Source organism: Schistocerca serialis, chromosome 1 (assembly GCF_023864345.2).
Source record: "Schistocerca serialis cubense isolate TAMUIC-IGC-003099 chromosome 1, iqSchSeri2.2, whole genome shotgun sequence".
Classification (NCBI taxonomy): Eukaryota; Metazoa; Arthropoda; class Insecta; order Orthoptera; family Acrididae; genus Schistocerca; species Schistocerca serialis.
The window spans coordinates 341,916,194-341,936,454 of record NC_064638.1 but is presented as its reverse complement, the minus strand read 5'-3'; the positions used below and the strand labels follow the sequence as shown (position 1 = coordinate 341,936,454).

The 20,261-nt window shown below is 40.5% G+C and overlaps 1 protein-coding gene across 1 annotated transcript in view; it reads right to left on the bottom strand.

The window, feature by feature from the left end:
• The window catches only part of LOC126470066 (carboxypeptidase D-like), a 149,500-nt gene that overhangs the window by 36,164 nt on the left and 93,075 nt on the right, over positions 1–20,261 (bottom strand). The window contains exons 2-4 of the mRNA XM_050097575.1: positions 11,460–11,684; positions 4,897–5,027; positions 1,250–1,386 (exon numbers count right to left, since the gene is read on the bottom strand). Of these exons, the coding sequence (XP_049953532.1) occupies positions 1,250–1,386; positions 4,897–5,027; positions 11,460–11,667 (476 nt within the window). The 5' untranslated portion in view covers positions 11,668–11,684. The remainder of the gene's footprint in view (positions 1–1,249; positions 1,387–4,896; positions 5,028–11,459; positions 11,685–20,261) is intronic.

The following is a 20,261-nucleotide window of genomic DNA, read 5'->3' as shown; positions in this document are numbered from 1 at the left end:
TCACTTACATCAGCTCAGTTTTTTCATCACCTCATGTTTTCTGCATGGTCATAACTGCAACCCCTAAGTGCACCATACTTGTCAGTACAGATTACCCATTTTGCATCCACACTTCAAGACCTGACCTACTGCCCAGGGGAAAACAAGCATTGATGACTTGTGCTTGCTGCATGTACTTGGAGGTACTAACCAACCTAAAAGCATACTACACCTATAGCTATAATTGTTAGTCTGTAAATGAAGTAAATACTGATGTAATGTCATTTAATACTCTGTCCTTAGTCACAAATAAAAATATTTACATGTATACTCTAACACCCTGCATATACAGACGTGCAACAAAAACTGTCATAGGTTTGTTTCACTGAGGGACAGCATCACAGAAATGCTAGAAAAAGTGAATTGGCAGATTCTTGAAGTTGGATGCTAATTATCCTGTGAAAGCCTATTTACAAAGTTTGAAGGACCAGTATTAAGTGAACAATATATGAATATACTACAGCCCTCTGTTTAATGCTCCCACAGAGACTATGAAGACAAGATTAGACTATTTACAGCATACACAGAGACATTCTTCCTTCATTCCATGCATGGGAAGAAATGCTATCTAACATGTGATACAATGGTAAGTGCCCTCAGTCTTCCACTGCACAGTGGTTTTCTGAATCTGTATGTTGATGCTGATGTAGAGGAACATATCAACCAAGTTGCTTACAGCTCTCCAACAAGAGATACACTGAACATTAGATATGCTGAACATTAGCTGCAAAGTTTCTGCTGTTCACTAGAGAACAAATAACTCAATGAGTTGAATCTTTTTACAAAAGTAAAATGATAAATGCTGTTTGATATTTTTTAAAGGTGTCTGTGTGAAGAAAGCCATAGAAAAATAACTTTAGATAGTATTATACCAGTACAGGCTTGAACTGAGAGTAGACCAGTTGAGAACCAATAACAGTTACAGTCAGGTTGACAAAAAAATACTTGGCAGGAATGCTTGAAGGGGAACAGCTTGTGTGACAGGCCATATATTTTTAAAACTACAGAGTGCAAAGAGTGTAAATAATTGTTGTAAAACAAAACTTCATTACCTCATACAGCAATAATTAACACCAATAAATTGCTTTTATTATTATTACTATTATTACAGTTTATGTTCCAGTGAGACAGTTTAGCAGAGAGGATCACTTAATCTGAAGAAAGTGTTTTATTATCCAGAATGGTAAACTTACACACAAAAGACACTTACCTTCCTCGGCCATCACCACATTTTCCTTCTTCTGCCTTATCAAAACCATCAGGGTTCATTGTAGGCAGGAAATGTATTCTGGTATTATCTAACAGCCATGTAATTCTATCATCATTTCCATATGTACTGAGCAGTAGCTGTGGAATGAAATTGATAAAAGAAGGAAACATTAAGTTCACCAATATTTTCTTCTATACTGTTCTAAATAACATGCGACATTACATTCTAATTTGTAGAGTTTTTGTCCTCTGCCACTTGTAGAATAAATGGAGTGATCAAATTCACCCTCTTTGCAAAAGAGGGTGAATTTTGTCCTAGTGGACAAAACAGCAAGAAAATTCCTAAAAACTTCTACTGGCAGTGTACTTAATGATATCCTTAATTGGTTTAGCTGTAAAGGACCCTCTGGATGCAAAATAATAATAATCCCCCATTACTTAACGGTACAATTTCCCGTGACACAGAGAGAACTACAGAGCATAAATATAAAATGTAATGGACAGTAAATACAGCAAGTGGCATCTTCAAAGTTCTTAGTTCTGTACACTGATAGGAAATTAAATTGGAAAAAAACTTGATTCTGCAGCTCTTGCCTTATGCATAACTGCATCATCCACAAATAAGGATGCCATCAGAGATGCTTACTCTAGATATTTCCATGTACTATTGCCTTCCAGCATCATCTTTTGGGGTATAAGATCCTGGCAATAAATATTTGGAACTCAGAGAGAGTTAGACACATTATGATTAGTTTTCTTCCAAGACACTCTTTCAGGAACCTGTTCCAGAAAATGCAGGTTTTTACAATGATATCTAAGTATATATTCACCATTGTATGTTTCTTTGATAAAAACAACTCTATTTTTCAAAATCAATAGTCGATATTATTAACACCAGACAAATTTTACGTATGTGGAAAAGGGAGTGAATTAGTGTGGCATGCAAGTTTTCAATACTCTACCTAGAGAAATCAAAATTCTTTCTCTTCATGTAAACAAAATTTGAGAGCAAATTGGAAGAATACTTCTTACAAAAGCCATACTACTCAATTAGTGATTTTTTATCATAAATAAGTATGTATGTGTGGAGTTGTTGTGCAACTGAGATGTCCCATTTAGTGGAAGATTTATTTTTATTTATTTAATTTTTTTTTTACATAGCACTAGTTGATTTGAGTTTTATTATGACTATCATATTGTGCTCTACTGTTTCCATAAATTATTGTAAAAACACTCAGTTTTTCAATATCTTGACAAATCTAATAGCATTGGGCTCAATGAAACTTGCAAGAAAATAAATGATTCACTCTTCGCTTTATCTGATACCACTTTTGCATTAAATGTAATAATCCTGATGTACACTTGAAGCCCATTTCTCTTAACAAAAAGTTATGTAACTTATTTTTTTTAGGCCAACCTTAATTTACTTTTCTCAGCATTATACTAATTTTTCTCATTTTCAATTGCCATTTAGAGCAGTATATGAATTACCCACCCTCTTTCCTTTTGATTTGGGTGGTACATTTCTGATAAACATGGTCTCTACATTTTTGACTATTTGTTTACTTTTGTAGACCCATACGGACAGTTTTAGGTAGTATGGTACAGTTATATTAGGTTGGTGCATAAGTTCATACTGCTTTTGTTTTGCATGTTGGCATTCTGGTTGCTATGGGTTTATTTATCAATTGTCACTTTTATTTGTAGTTCACTGTTGCTATTTGAGTTTACATGTTGTCATTTTGTCATTTGGAGATAGTGAATGGAGCTGTGTATGTTAGAAAATGGAGTGCCAAGTGGTGAAATCAGAACATTTCTGACATATTCTTTTGTTTGAGTTCAATAGGGGTGACAGCAGCAGTTCAATAGGGGTGACAGCAGCAGAAGCATCCCAAAACATTTGTGCCTTGTATGGTAATAATACCAGTGGGCACAGCGTGTGCAAGAAAATGGTTTTCTCATGTTAAAGAGGATCGTTTTGACATTAGTGACTCTCCACATCAAGGAAGACCTTTGGGGTCTGATGAAGACTGTTTAAATGAATTAATTCACAATGTTCCACATCATTGCACTTGAGAACTGGCAACTGCAATGAACTGCAATCATTCCATAATCATGATACATTTGCAGGCAATGGGCAAGGTCCAAAAATCTGGTGTATAAGTACTGCTTGCTCTAAACAAAAATCACATAAACCAGCAGGTGGCCATCTATGCTTGTTTGTCATCAATTGGTTTTTGAACAACACCAACCATTCCCATCCTTTATCATTACTGGTGATAAGAAATGGTGTCTTTATGCTAACATAATAAAAAAGAAAGAAATGGTTGAGTGCAAACAAAGCAGCAACTTTCCCTACAAAGATCTGCATGCATGCACAAAAGATAATTTTATGCATCTGGTGGCAGACTACAAACTGCTTCTCCGAGATGTCAACAACTGAGATGTATTACAGACACAATCCTAGATCAATAACTAGGAAAGCTGTGTGAAGTGATGCTACTCCCGCCTGCATTCTGCTAGACTGACAAAAAGCACTACACAAGACTTGGGTTGGGAAGTCATTCCACATCCATTTTTTTCACCTGGTATTGCACCCCCAGATTTTTACCTTTTCCATTCTCTAACAGGCAACCTTGAAAGAACTTCCTTTCTTCATGAAAATGCACTCCAAATATGGCTTGACAAGTTCTTCACCTCAAAACCATACAATTTCCACAGCCACAGAATCGAAAAGTTACTCCAGAATTGGCAGATTGTTGTGAATAGTGAAGAAGAATATATTATTGATTACTAAAGTCTCTGTTATGTATATCTGTTGTGTTTATTAAAATTATAGAAAAATGTTACTAACCCAACACTATAGCTGATAATCAGTCGTGTGGGACACATAATATTATTCATAACACAAACGGAAAATCTTCGGCCAGTTTACTTGCTTAGATGATTCAAATACTGATACTGTATTCTTACAAAGAAATTGGCTTTGTTTAGGACAAAAATTTATGAAATTTAGGCAATGTTTGGATATTTTATTAACCAGTATTGTTTACAGATTAGCACTGTGTGAGTACTTAACATCAGGCAAGGGTTAAAAATTGTGTAGGCCTCTACCAGGATGCAACACACTTCTTTTTCTTTCACCACATTAACTTTTTAAAGCCTTTCATGCAAATTCCTTGTGAGGGACTAGAAGTAAAACTGTGACTGTAACAGGTGAACATATTCTACATAAAATAAAGTGAATGATCTCTATGAATCAGATCTATATTTCATGTAGCTCAGTTGATAAATTACAAGAAAGACTTAAGCACTGAATAATAAAAGGAAAGACAGCTATAATTTCAAACATCTCTGAATAAGAATCTAAACAGCTTTAGGGTACAGGCAGATGATTGTGACATAGGCGCATAACTTATGTTAAAGTGACACGTTCCACATCATTATGAAATGTCGTATTCATGATCTATGGAACAAGGATTAATATGTGTATGTATGTATATGACTGAAGAAAATAATGATTACGATCCAGAATGTTTGAATTATTACTATAAGACAGAGTTGTTACAGATTTAAATTAACTTTGTAAAGTTATTCCCACTATTTGCGGATGCAGGTATAGGCATGGCAGCATTATCTTTTACATACCTTTATAAGCTGCAAAATAATTTCTCGTCCAGATGGTTCATTACCATGTATGTTGGCTACCAACTTGACATTAGGAATTCCTATCTGATCTTTTTCTGCAGCTGACACTTGAAGAACCCACAGTTCTTGTTCTGTGGAAAAATGGATCAAAGTTCATTTAGTGTTTTGGATAAGATTTCATTGACAAAAAAATTAAGATTAGAGTTTACTACAAATAACTAATTAACTAAATTAGTCTGCATACTCATGTGTAAGCATATGTAACCTTCAAAATGCATGTGCACAAACACACACACACACACACATGTATTGTTCACCAACTAACTAAATAAGAGTCACATGAGATCTCAGGGCATTAATCAAAAACTGATCATTATGGCCAAACACAAGTCACTCCATCTCTATTCTCCACAGACTGCAAAGTCAGGCATCTGTTATCACATCTTTATTTGTTCAAAACCACCTCATCACGATAACTGCCATAGTAAAAAATGTGCGGGTAACAGTGGTGCAGTAGCAATTAGCTTTGAATTTAACAGTGTACACATTGAGCAAAATGCAACAGATCACCTGAAATTCAATAATGGACAACATGTGTTCACTCTTAACATCTAGAAACATCTCATTTCTATGTGATACAACAGCTACTGACCAACTTTTGTACTTTTGCCAACTCTCTGGCACATGGTACATAGCTCAGCAATAACGCAGAAATGTCACCATTATATCAACTAAACATAAAATAAGCCAGACAGACAGGTGGTACCAAAACTGAGAGGGAAAAAAGAATTGGAAAGCACATTTTGTGATGCATACCTATTTCTAACAGGATGTATTAAAGGTAAGTGCAGGTGCAGGTTGAAATGGTTCATCTGTCTTTCTTATTTACACAGGAACTATAATGAAACCTGCTGCAAGATCATGAATGCTCCTTTGTTCTCCTACAGAATAAATTATCTATGTTCAGCCCATCTATGAAGCATTCCAAGCACTCTAAATACGAGGTGCGGCTAGAAAAAAAACGGACTGATGCTGGAAAAAACATTTATTTACAATTTCATGTTATCTCCTTCAATGTACTCTCCTCCTCGGTCTCTACACCGCTCCATACGAATTTTCCACTGTTCATAGCAATGCTGCAGATCATTTTTGGTAAGTCCATACATTACTTCCGTCGCTTTTTCCTTTACTGCTTCAACAGTCTCAAATCTAGTTCCTTTCAAAGCTGACTTGACTTTAGGGAAAAGAAAAAAGTCACAGGGGGCCAAATCAGGTGAGTAGGGTGGATGATCTAAGATGGGAATGTTGTGTTTTGCCAAAAATGTCTTTACTGACAACTCACTGTGAGCTGGGGCATTGTCTTGGTGAAGGATCCATGACTTTTTTCTCCACAAATCGTTCCGTTTTCTCCGTACTCGCTCACGTAGGGTAGCCAGGACGCTAATGTAGTAATGCTGATTCACTGTTTGTCCCTCTGGTACCCAATCAATGTGCACAATCCCTTTGATGTCAAAAAAAACAATCATCATTGCCTTGAATTTCGATTTTGACATTCGTGCTTTTTTTTGTCGTGGAGAACCAGGAGTTTTCCAATGCATTGATTGGCGTATAGTTTCGGGATCATAAGTAAAAAACCACGATTCATCGCAAGTAATAACATTTTGTAAAAAGGTGGGATCACTTTCAATGTTTTCCAAGATGTCAGAACAAATCATTCTTCGGCGTTCCTTCTGTTCAATTGTGAGACACTTTGGAACCATTTTTGAACACACTTTGTTCATGTTGAAACTTTCATGAAGAATCTGCCTAACACTTTCCTTGTCAACTCCTGTTAACTCAGACACTGCTCTGATTGTCAAACGGCGATCTTGTCGAACAAATTTACCGATTTTTTCAATGTTTGGATCAGTTTTTGCTGACAATGGTCTGCCAGTGCGAGTGTCATCACTGGTGTCTTCGCGGCCATCTTTAAATCGTTTAAACCACTCAAACACTTGTGTTCGCGATAAACAATCATCGCCGTACACTTGTTGTAACATTACAAACGTTTCACTTGCAGATTTTCCTAGTTTGAAACAAAATTTGATGTTAACACGCTGTTCTTTCTGTACACTCAACATTTTCCGACGCACAGACAAAACGTCAACTACTTAAAACAGACGCCACGGGCAGACTGAGTGGAGGAGGCAGATGAAACTCTAGCAGTAGGCGGAGCGAGAGTCACGTGACAGGCCACGCGACTTTCAGCCTTATTGCATTCGTTTTATTGTTTCACCAGTACTAGTCCGGTTTTTTTCTAGCCACACCTCGTATGTCAGTGTAATTAATTGCATGCTCCAAGAAAACAAGAATACTTGCCTGGCTCTTTATGTGCCTCACTGCTGAGTGCATTTGTGGTGCTGTCAAATGGAATGTGAGCATCTTAGGGCTTTCTTCAACAGATGTGTGCATTTCATAGTGATTTGGCGAGTATGTATGTAAATGAAGGTATAGATCTCTGTGAGTTGTTTGCACTGGGTGGTCAATTATCTGTCATCAATGCTTCATGATAATCATAGTGTGTTATAGAAATTAGGTCACTAAAAATGTCATGATAGCTTCAAATTATAAACAGCCCAGAAATCACTGACTGTGGAGCAGATATGATTTGAACTTTTTCCTTTCCTTTCATACAAAACCATTAAAGTAAAAAAAATAGATTTTTTAGCAGGGATGAAAACATTCACTTAAATATCAAAAAACACTTTAAGTTGCATAAATCAGTTGCAAAACTTAGATTCTAAGAAGGTAGATGGTACTTGAAAGAATTTGAGATGTCCTGTTGTCATACATTTTTCATAGACATAGATCTAAGCTTTTCTGCCCCCATTAAACTTCTCTTTGCACACCTTTAGAATACAAGTCCAGCAAGTTTCTGAAAGCAGATGATGAAGTGTTTTCAGAAAACTTCACTATACAAGTGCTGATTTATGCTCAGTGTAGGATGCTCTATCTGAAACACACAGTACATCCTGTAGATGTTTAAAACTGGACTTAGAATAATTTTCTCTGTTGATCCATTGTAGACATGGGACAGATGATGGTCAAATATTTACCAGAGAAGGTTTCCAAACAACCATACGTTTTGAGAAGTTATTTAATTTAGACAACCAGCTTTGGCATCTCAATAATACCATCATCAGGCCCAATATGCACTTCATATATACCAATTCAATTCTACACAGAGTACGCGAAAGAACTTGCCCCCCTTCTAACAGCCATGTACCGCAAGTCTCTAGAGGGACAGAAGGTTTCAAATGATTGGAAAAGAGCACAGGTAGTTTCAGTTTTCAAGAAGGGTCATCAAGCAGATGCACAAAACTATAGGCCTATATCTCTGACATCAATCTGTTGTAAAATTTTAGAACATGTTTTTTGCTCGCGTATCATGTCATTCCTGAAAACCCAGAATCTACTCTGTAGGGGTCAACATGGATTCCGGAAACAGCAATCATGTGAGACCCAACTCACTTTATTTGTTCATGAGACCCAGAAAATATTAGATACAGGCTCCCAGGTAGATGCCATTTTCCTTGACTTCCGGAAGAAATTTGATACAGTTCCGCACTGTAGCCTGATAAATAAAGTAAGAGCCTACGGAATATCAGACCAACTGTGTGGTTGGATTGAAGAGTTTTTAGCAAACAGAACACAGCATATTGTTCTCAATGGAGAGACATCTACAGACATTAAAGTAACCTCTGGCGTGCCACAGGGGAGTGTTATGGGACCATTGCTTTTCACAATATATATAAATAACCTAGTAGATAGTGTTGGAAGCTCCATGCAGGTTTTCGCGGATGATGCTGTAGTATACAGAGAAGTTGCAGCATTAGAAAATTGCAGTGAAATGCAGGAAGATCTGCAGCGGATGGGCATTTAGTGCAGGGAGTTTCAACTGACCCTTAACATAGACAAATGTAATGTATTGTGAATACATAGAAAGAAGGATCCTTTATTGTATGATTATATGATAGCAGAACAAACACTGGTAGCAGTTACATCTGTAAAATATCTGGGAGTATGCGTATGGAACGATTTGTAGTGGAATGATCATATAAAATTAATTGGTGGTAAGGTGGGTGCCAGGTTGAGATTAATTGGGAGAGTCAGAAAATGTAGTCCATCAACAAAGGAGGTGGCTTACAAAACACTCGTTCGGCCTATACTTGAGTACTACTCATCAGTGTGGGATCCATACCAGGTCAGGTTGACAGAGGAGTTAGAGAAGAGCCAAAGAAGAGCATCGCGTTTCGTCACAGGGTTATTTGGTAAGAGTGATAGCATTACGGAGATGTTTAGCAAACTCAAGTGGCAGACTCTGCTAGAGAGGGGCTCTGCATCGCAGTGTAGCTTGCTGTCCAGGTTTCGAGAGCATGCATTTCTGAATGAGGTATCGAATATATTGCTTCCCCTTACTTATACCTCCCGAGGAGATCACGAATGTAAAATTAGAGAGGTTCGAGCGTGTATGTAGGCTTTCCAGCAGTCGTTCTTCCTGTGAACCATAGTCAACTGGAACAGGAAAGGGAGGTAATGACAGTGGCACTTAAAGTGCCCTCCACGACACACCTTTAGGTGGCTTGCAGAGTATAATGTAGATGTAGATGTAGAATTGGTATTTGTGTACTGAAGCAATCAGTATCTTGATACTGTGAATTAAATTTTTGAGAGTTTCTGTCAAAGATTTGACAACAACTCTTTTGTCAAGTTACTAATGACCCTAATGCACACACTCTCCCTGGGCCTGTGTGTGCACTGCACCATCAGTGTCTAATAAGGAACCCTGTGGAGACCCTTATAACTTTGTGAAACACACTGTAGTTGCTTCTTCTGATGTACGGGGATAGATGGATTGGTGAATCACTTTCTCAACCTTCAGTTTGCAGAATTGTGTGGGAGGGAAGTGCATGAATGCAGTCTGGAAACCTGCCTTTCCTCACGCTTCTACCCAACTATATCTCCCCACTACATCCTGTTACACTCCCGGAGCACAGTTTATCCTTAAATATGGTTCTACTGCACTCAGAGGTGGTACACACATTTAATATTTGTTTCTAATCCATTTCATTTAAATATAAACATCAATATTATACCACTAGCACAATATTTTTAATAATCTGTGATTTTTCCATCCTTCAAAGGCCTAAACTTCTAGTCCTAGAGAAAAAATTACAAAGACCCTTTTTGTAGGAATTTTATGTAGTTTAGTTTTGCGCTGGAAAACATTTTCACTGGAAGGCACAGTTTTTAAGTTGTTTGAGGAAAACATAAAAAAGTGACCTCTAAACCCATCCCCATCCCAATGCTCACACCCCACTGGTCAGGATTTTTAAATGACACCTGAAGTGAACTGGAGGACAAATGAATGATACCACATCAGCTATTCTTGTGTATGCTCTGGCTCCACACTATCATTGCTTTCCTGTAGCAGAGACCTCTAACACACTGTTCTACAGTGCACTGGACTTGGAGGGAGCTGGTCTGAGTTGTGATGAGAGAAGAAATTTTACTTGCCCATATTTCACTGGCTTTGTGAGGAGAGTTGCTGCTGTAAGAGTTTCCAATCTCCAGACTTCACTCCAATATTGTTCATTAAATCTTCCCTCAGGATCTCATTGAGTAAGGGCATTTGACACTGTGCATGGTGATACGTTCATCAGATGGGGATGCTTAGTTCAAAATATCTCTTAGTGCTATTCAACATGCAATACAGGGAGGGAACTATTAGTTCCACACAGATAAGGTGAATAAAAAGTTTGTGAGTTCCATAGTTTGCTCAAGATTTAATCATGGATCATACACCACCTGTCTTTCCTGAATACGCGTTCGAAGTAATCCTTACTGTGAATATGATCCAATAACAGTAGGAGATATCAATTACATTCTTTTTACAAATGTAAACCAGTAAACTGAGTTCATATAACAATTAACAAGATCTCATTAATCATTGCCAACTAACACACTGGCTCCCCCTCATCAAAATAATATAGTATCTTTAAAACTAATTATAAAATTGTTAGAGAATTTATAACCTTACTGGTAATATACTTGAAAATTCATAAAGCACTGGGAAATGGCCAAAAAAGAAATAGTAATAATAAAAACATATTTGCCATAACGTGGTTTCACCTTCTCCATTCATCTATTTATAAAATACTAACAAGATGTTAACCTTTACGCATATTTATCACAGTCACCTGCACTTGATGGACAGACTTATTACAAAGCACTCAGACTTCACGCTTTTGTGCATGAGGAAAGAAGGTCATTCAATTTAGGCAGCTCTGGTAACTATCAAGAATCTCCAAGTCAACAGTTGCATAAAACTTTATTTTACTCATTGATAAGTCTTTATTCATGTTGTTATGATCATTTCTCTACTGCCAAGTCTTCGTTGGTATTGATATGATCATTTTAATTCAAATGTCTTATCACAACTGCCTATTGAATATTTTACTTTGCTTCCTGAAACACTACATATTAAATGATACATGAACCATGAACAACCAGTAGGTACTCACTGTTAACGGACTGTCCAATGGAATAGAGGTCGGTCATGTTTGGGAAAGCATCCCGAAAAACTTGCAGCAGCTCTGCAATCTCCTTGTTGCTGTGGTACTTGAAAGGCAACTCCGGTAGTGTAGGCGCAATAGACGGTGCTTCTCTCGAGCTGCCCACAGCCAGCAGCAATGTCACGGCTGACACGAGCAACGATTGGCACCAGAACATGGCTTCACGTTGCTTCTCTGTGAAAATAAATGATGTTGCATTTCCTACAGTCTAGCTGTGACGCATAGTAACAGGTGGCAGAAGCAAACAGTTATATACTTCCACTACAGCTGGCATATTCGTCCTGAGAGAACTGAAACTGTATTGATTTTTAAAACAATTCTAATATATCATTTATTTTTAAGTCCTACACTCCTGGAAATTGAAATAAGAACACCGTGAATTCATTGTCCCAGGAAGGGGAAACTTTATTGACACATTCCTGGGGTCAGATACATCACATGATCACACTGACAGAACCACAGGCACATACACACAGGCAACAGAGCATGCACAATGTCGGCACTAGTACAGTGTATATCCACCTTTCGCAGCAATGCAGGCTGCTATTCTCCCATGGAGGCGATCGTAGAGATGCTGGATGTAGTCCTGTGGAACGGCTTGCCATGCCGTTTCCACCTGGCGCCTCAGTTGGACTAGCGTTCGTGCTGGACGTGCAGACCGCGTGAGACGACGCTTCATCCAGTCCCAAACATGCTCAATGGGGGACAGATCCGGAGATCTTGCTGGCCAGGGTAGTTGACTTACACCTTCTAGAGCACGTTGGGTGGCACGGGATACACGCGGACGTGCACTGTCCTGTTGGAACAGCAAGTTCCCTTGCCGGTCTAGGAATGGTAGAACGATGGGTTCGATGACGGTTTGGATGTACCGTGCACTATTCAGTGTCCCCTCGACGATCACCAGTGGTGTACGGCCAGTGTAGGAGATCGCTCCCCACACCATGATGCCGGGTGTTGGCCCTGTGTGCCTCGGTCGTATGCAGTCCTGATTGTGGCGCTCACCTGCACGGCGCCAAACACGCATACGACCATCATTGGCACCAAGGCAGAAGCGACTCTCATCGCTGAAGACGACACGTCTCCATTCGTCCCTCCATTCACGCCTGTCGCGACACCACTGGAGGCGGGCTGCACGATGTTGGGGCGTGAGCGGAAGACGGCCTAACGGTGTGCGGGACCGTAGCCCAGCTTCATGGAGACGGTTGCGAATGGTCCTCGCCGATATCCCAGGAGCAACAGTGTCCCTAATTTGCTGGGAAGTGGCGGTGCGGTCCCCTACGGCACTGCGTAGGATCCTACGGTCTTGGCGTGCATCCGTGCGTCGCTGCGGTCCGGTCGCAGGTCGACGGGCACGTGCACCTTCCGCCGACCACTGGCGACAACATCGATGTACTGTGGAGACCTCACGCCCCACGTGTTGAGCAATTCGGCGGTACGTCCACCCGGCCTCCCGCATGCCCACTATACGCCCTCGCTCAAAGTCCGTCAACTGCACATACGGTTCACGTCCACGCTGTCGCGGCATGCTACCAGTGTTAAAGACTGCGATGGAGCTCCGTATGCCACGGCAAACTGGCTGACACTGACGACGGCTGTGCACAAATGCTGCGCAGCTAGCGCCATTCGACGGCCAACACCGCGGTTCCTGGTGTGTCTGCTGTGCCGTGCGTGTGATCATTGCTTGTACAGCCCTCTCGCAGTGTCCGGAGCAAGTATGGTGGGTCTGACACACCGGTGTCAATGTGTTCTTTTTTCCATTTCCAGGAGTGTATTTACATATTCTTTTTAAATTTATGAATAGTTTCAATCTCCCTGGAGCATCTTTGGATCTAAAAACAAAGTAAAAGTAAGTATTTAAAGAAGCAAAGTATTTTACATAAATGTAGAATTTACCTATGTACTTGCATCAGTAACCTATTGTGTCTGTGTTAGAACAACATATCACAGTACTGTGGTATGCAACTGTGCTCAATCTGTACCATGCATTTTTACTTTTGTAAAATATAAGAGAGCACATACTTGGTTTTACTTTGTTTTTATACCTGTAGATGGTCAAAAGAGATCAAAACTAGTTGAATGTTTTAGAAGAATGTGCAATTGGATCTGAGAAATAAAATGTATATTAGAGCTATATACTTCTATTGTAAGAATCTAAGAAAAAGTACATTGAAACTGTAAGGTGGATGGTATATTACAAATATTGACGAGACTGGAGAAACACTAATGAGACACAAAAGTGTTAATCCATGGGCCGCTTTACTATGGCGTGCATCCTCTTATGATCTCAAAAGATGCCAAGGTTATTATTTTGTGTGGGTTCGTTTGGCAAAATTTTTCAATGGATAGGTAATTTGAGTTAGTCAGCAGCCACCTCTAAAAACACTGTGCTCTCTCCTGTCAAATTCATACTATCATTTGATTGTTAGTGAGTTCATTTCTTTGCGAGTGCAAAGGGGGGGGGGGGAGGGGGAGGGGGGGGGGGCTTAATGGTCCTTCCGAAGAAAGGTAACGACAGGGAGACCTGGTCCCAGGCGGCGAAGTCATCCGAGCTGTTGAATCACATGAGTAGTCATTCTGATGACATTTACAGTACAAGGAACAATGTTGCTGCCACAGTATCAGCTGGAACAATTTGAACGCTAAAGATAGGCTATGAGCGAACGCACTACTCATAATATTTCCTCCCAAACTTCATCTCTATGCAGCTCACCTCCTATGCTCTGGCGACAGACTCAACTGGTGGGAAGGATGGCTCAAAGTTTTATTTAGTGATGAGAGCATCAAATATCGAAGTGTATCGGGTAGTGAAAAACATGACTAACATCAAGTGGCTTGGTGACTCTTAGCCGCCAACAGTGACAGAACAGGGGTTTGTCGAAAGAAGATTTAATAGTCCAGAACAAATTCAGTTTACGATGCAACCCATTCATTTGCGATATATTCTTCCATTAGGACAACGTCAGCACGCAGAATTGTTGGGTCACACGTAGTACGCTCCAAGATCTTCGTCTCTGGACAGCACAATGACAAGCGTCATCCCCTAGTGACTCTGTGTGATAACGGTACATGACGGAATGCCATCTGGTGCAGCCCCTGTAACTAGGAAAATCCTCCAACTAACTGCAAAAGCAAGTGCAAGCGGCATGGAACGACATCTTCAAAGACGATATCCGACACCACTATGATGACTGGACTGTGTTGTTGCTAGAGGAGCGTCCAAGACAACCTGCTATTCAGCATTCTTCTCAAATGTGAAAAAGACCAAAAGTAGGTAAATCTTCGAAAAAGTGTTCATTAAAGAATGGATAATCAAGCATTAGCAAAATAAAGGTGGAAGTCTTTGAGAGTTGTAGAAAGAAGGATAGCAATTTTCTAAACATCAAAACTGGAGTCTAGCAAGAAAAATTGTTATGGCTGACAAAACCAAGGAAGATTTCCACGTCATACTACAGCATACAAAGGAAGATTTCTTCAACAAGAGAACTCTACGGATATCAGAAATTAAAATGAAACTGAGAAAAATATTTCTGCAACAATACAGTCAGTAGGGCGTTAAATTCAAATCCGCTACACTTTCTCCCATGAAACAGTGTTCTGGAGCACAGCGTTTGTACGAGTGAAAAGTGGACCGTGGAAAAAGTAGAAAAACAAACTTGAAGCATTTGAAGAACGGTCCTGCAGAGGGCTATTATGGCTCAAATGGCTCTGAGCACTATGGGACTTAACATCTATGGTCATCAGTCCCCTAGAACTTAGAACTACTTAAACCTAACTAACCTAAGGACATCACACACATCCATGCCCGAGGCAGGATTCGAACCTGCGACCGTAGCAGTCGCGCGGCTCCGGACTGAGCGCCTTTTTTTTTATTTTTTTTTTTTTTTAGTCTCATTTTGTTCGCTTTTGTTCGTTGCATCTGCTCGGGGCGGACGTCGTAAGACAACCGTTTAAGTTCGTTGATGATCGATTAACTCAGTTTTTTTATTACAGAAGGCACGTAGCCATCCGACCGAACACGCTGAGCTACCGTGCCGGCATCGCCTAGAACCGCTAGACCACCACGGCCGGCAAGGGCTATTAAAACTTATGTGGAAAGAGAATATACATAAACTGGAAAATCTTTGTTAGAAGAGGGAACAGGTCAGTGAAACATCTGCTAGTGAAACATCTGCTACGACATCCATGAATAGTTAAACTGGCTATGGAAACAGAAGTCGAAGGGAAAAATTGCAGTGTCAACAGAAATTAGAAAATGTAAATGAAAAAAGTAACACAGATAACGAGTGGGGATGGTAATACCAAGGAAATCCAAAATCTGAGGACTTGAAAGTATGACAATCATATGACGCATATGGGATTACTCCAAAGCCCACGTTCTCATCCACATATATCATTTTGTGAGATATTACAGTGTGGCCCCGTAACAAGTGGAGCATTTGAACCAATACAATTATAAGTGTCGGTCATAAGGCTTTCGCTTTTAATTCGTGAAATCTTTGACTCAAGAAAGGCAGCAAATCCGACTTTGGTGCTGATTTCTTGCTTATTTATACTACTCGTAAATTTGAGCATATTCGGCTAACAGGTGGTAACACCAATAACATTCTATTGTTTTGGAAAATGACACATTGACGTATTGGTCAATGAGCTGTGACGAAATTCTTCAGTAGTGAAGATAAGACGCTGATTCGCATTCGTGAATAGCTGAAGAATATTTTGAGTGACCCTACAGCGGATGGGCCTACCAGCGCAATTAGTCACTGGATTTGTCGCTGATGGAGGCTGAAGAGCGAATGTCGTTTGATGATCATAAGTAGAAGAGATGACCCGCCAGTGCGCTGATACGAGATACACAAAAAGTCGATAACGTCATCCATGACTGCCAAGTAAAAGCTGAAGAAGAGTGTCACAAGCCAAAAATCACTAATTTTTCGTGTTACGCGCTGGCTGGTGCACATAACGTTCCTACCACAAAAAAGACAAGTACAACAGTAGCCGCCAACTTGTAAGCATAAAAATTAAAGGATTAGAGTATTCAGAGAACATTGTGATGGGTTGCGACTTGGTTCCATTTCTTTGAACCTGAGTCGAAAAGGTTCTTGACGGAAAGGCACCCCAAATGACAAAGTCTGCATCACCCTCTACCTACGACCACAGGACCGCAGGTGCTTAATAATGTTCGGGCTGGGTCCCCGGGTACGCCATTATGGGACCAGGGTGGGAATTTGTTTCACCAGGACAGTGTGAACTGGCGCACTTTCATCTTGCAAGATGGGATCTTTTTTCGGGATACGACGTAAACACCACGGAATCCTCTTGGTCACCTAAAGTGCACAAAATCCAGTCCCATAACTCGTCTTAAGAAAGTAATGATATACCTAACAGATCATCATCAAAACTGTCAGCCATATATTCAAAAAACCATCTCCATATTAACGGTACGAAGCATGTAGTGAGATGCATAAACTTTTCTCGGTAACCAACACATTTACACCGTATCTCCGAAAAGTTTCAAGACTGGGTTAATCAAAAATAGAGAAAAGTTAAGATGATAGTTTTAATGTTTCAGTTGTCGTCACCGCATGACTACGACACTCTATGACGTTCATACAAGAATGTGAAACTGCAATCCTTCTTCGGGATGCTGTTCAACACGCGTGTCGTATTCGCTGCTTCTTAGATCTTGGCGAACCACGAGAGGCCCATTCTGCACTTCGTCGTTTTGTGCGAGGTTGGTATTGCTACCGCCAAATCTCGTCACTCGCGATTTTTCCCAGAACAGAGTTGCCCGCCTCTTTCATTTCAGTCCAGTCGCGGCAGCAAATTTTGCACACACTTTTCCGTTCTTCAAAATAATCTGGAGAATGTCTTGAACAATTGATGTAGAGGCGTTTCGTTCATTGGCCCATTGCGATTTGTGACACCACTACAACGTTGACATTGTTTACGGTTGTTAGTTCCAAGTGCCAGTGTACTTACTGCGTTGACGTCGCTTATACGCCAGAAATAAAACAAGTGTCGGATTTTTTTGAACGGACAGTGCAAGCCGGATACTTGGAAACCATTTACAGACATAATTATCCAACACAGCATGTTCCGCGGACTGTTTTCGTCGTGCTAACGCATGCTTGTCGGGGAGATTTAGAGATTATCGTACTGGCGCTTATGTTGGTATACAGAGCTTGCATCGGGCTGTGATTATAGGTACCGTATATATCGTCCGAGATGTTTATTGTGTTTTGACGACATGACGACACTTCTATCACTTCAGTCGACATTTTTCCCAGGGTTCAGGGACACCTGTAACTTAGCATTGCGTTTGATCATTATCGTAATTCATTCATGCTTCTTGCTACGAATCATTTATATCGACATCACAATGAATGTTATTCTAGAGCAGTGGTACCAACCTGGTCCCTGCCGCTCATAAGTGGGCGTTCCAGGTTTTGTGGTGGGCGGTAGGCTGTAGGGGCTTTAAAAACGTTTTCACTAGATTATCATAAAATTTTGACATAAAATATTTGGTGAGTGATTATTATTAACTTGCTGCAATTATGCTTCACAAACTTCTTACAGTAAAGTTATTTCCCTACGTCATAAGTCACCATTACTGTGGACCCAGTGGACGGTTAGAAAATTTTAATACTAATGGGACGCAAAAGTGGACGGTAGGTAAAAAGGGTTGACTGCCTCTGTTGCAGACAGTACACTGGCAATCTGTGATTCACAAGCTCCAAGTAGCTTCGATTTAACAACCTACGCTTGCAGGAGACGAAAGAGATATCTACTTTTAGCTAACGTACAGGTACGTCTGGCAAAGTAAATGAACAAATACGTAATACAGTGGTCTGCTGAGTTGCTAGTTTTTATGCATTTCCGCCTTTGCAACTAATTCTGTCTCATGCAAACGGTACAAACAGGGTGTTCCTGTAATTGCGATTCAAACAAAATGGTTCAAATGTCTCTGAGCACTATGGGACTTAACATCTGAGGTCATCAGTCCCCTAGAACTTAGAACTACTTAAACCTAACCAACCTAAGGACATCACACACATCCATGCCCGAGGCAGGATTCTAACCTGCGACCGTAGCGATCGCGCGGTTCCAGACTGAAGCGCCTAGAACCGCTCGGCCACAGAGGCTGGCACGATTCAAACATTCAGGAATGACGCAGGAGGGCAAATGTATCTCTCTGAGACAGGGAAACGTTGTCCAAAAAAGAACAGATCGAAAGTGATAAGCGAAGAGACAAAATTCCATATTTTTGTTGATCTTCTGATACTGAAAATTACACTTGTGTAATAATTTTATTGTTCTGGTGCTACATTCATTAATAGGTGTTTCAAGTAATGTCGCCAAGCTTCTGTGCAAGCGCAATACCAGAGCACATAGCCGTGTCGAACGGTTCGACCACTTCAGTGTTGTTCGAAAAGAGTCACAGGTAGCCAGAATTTTTGTCAGGGGACCCACTTCAATCTCATACATATGACTTTCCACCTGATACCACAGGAGAAACGCAAATGGCATTAAATCAAGTGAACCAACTGGCCACGAAACAGAGTCTCTCATGATATACACCTCCAGTTTGGTCAGGCTACCTACCCCTCATTATTAGCAACAATGTACAAAATGAATCATTCTATTCTACCCTACAATCAAAGATATTAGTTTATCGTATTCCACAGGTGTGTATTGTGTGAATCAAACCGAGTACCTAGAAACGACGGAGAGGCTTCGTCCAGCCGTAGCCGTCAGTGGCACCAAATGTGAACCCAGAGTTATTGTGCAGTTCGGCCCCCAGTGGACCCCTCTCCCTTCCCACTTCCCACCTTACCACGACCCCACTGGGAACGTCTCATACCAGACGAGAGTGTAATCCCAAAGGTTTGCGTGGTAGAGTAATTATGGTGTACGCGTAAGTGGAGACAGTGTTTGCGCAGCACGATCACCGACATAGTGAACTGAGGCGGAATAAGAGAAACCAGCCCGCATTCGCCAAGACAGATGGAAAACCTCTTTAAAAACAATCCACAGGCTGCCTGACACACCAGGCCTCGACACTAAACCGCCGGGCGGCTTCGTGCTGGGGACCGCCACGCCGTCCCGCTCGGAAAGCAGCACAGGTACACATATCCCATAAAATGTTCGTCTTCGCGTATTTCAACTCAGTCATTTCCTAACCAGGGTTCTTTATCTCGAAGTGATATATTTATCTTTCTTCATCTTACTTGAATATTTGTAATAAAACCACGGAAATGCCATCTACAAAAACAAAAGTACTACAAAATTATTAGGAACAGTGTTGTGAGTAGTTTTGTTTTTAAGCCAAGTTCCTCATCACTTCACATTTTGAATAGACTTGCCGTTTCCTACAAACTACAGTAATATTTACGCTCTGTGTCGCCTGATGTGACATAGACTAAATTTTGCGTATTTTTTTAACCGTCTTCTGACTGGTTTGATGCAGTCTGTCACGAAATACTGTCCTATGCTAATCTCATCATTAGGAACAGCACTTGCACCCAGAATCCTAATGCATTTGTCAGATATGTTCCAATCTCTGTCTTCTCTTGCAAAATCACGACGAGAAAGCAAAGAGCTTTCGATAATAGACCCGTCATAACTTTGGCAGCATGTTAGTAAACACAGCGTCAGCGCACGCGCAGAACTGCCGCTCTGCGTTTCCCGGCAGAGGGCATTTGAGTCTGGCGCCATCTATCTGCAAATTTTTGCGCATGCGTGGTTCCCGCG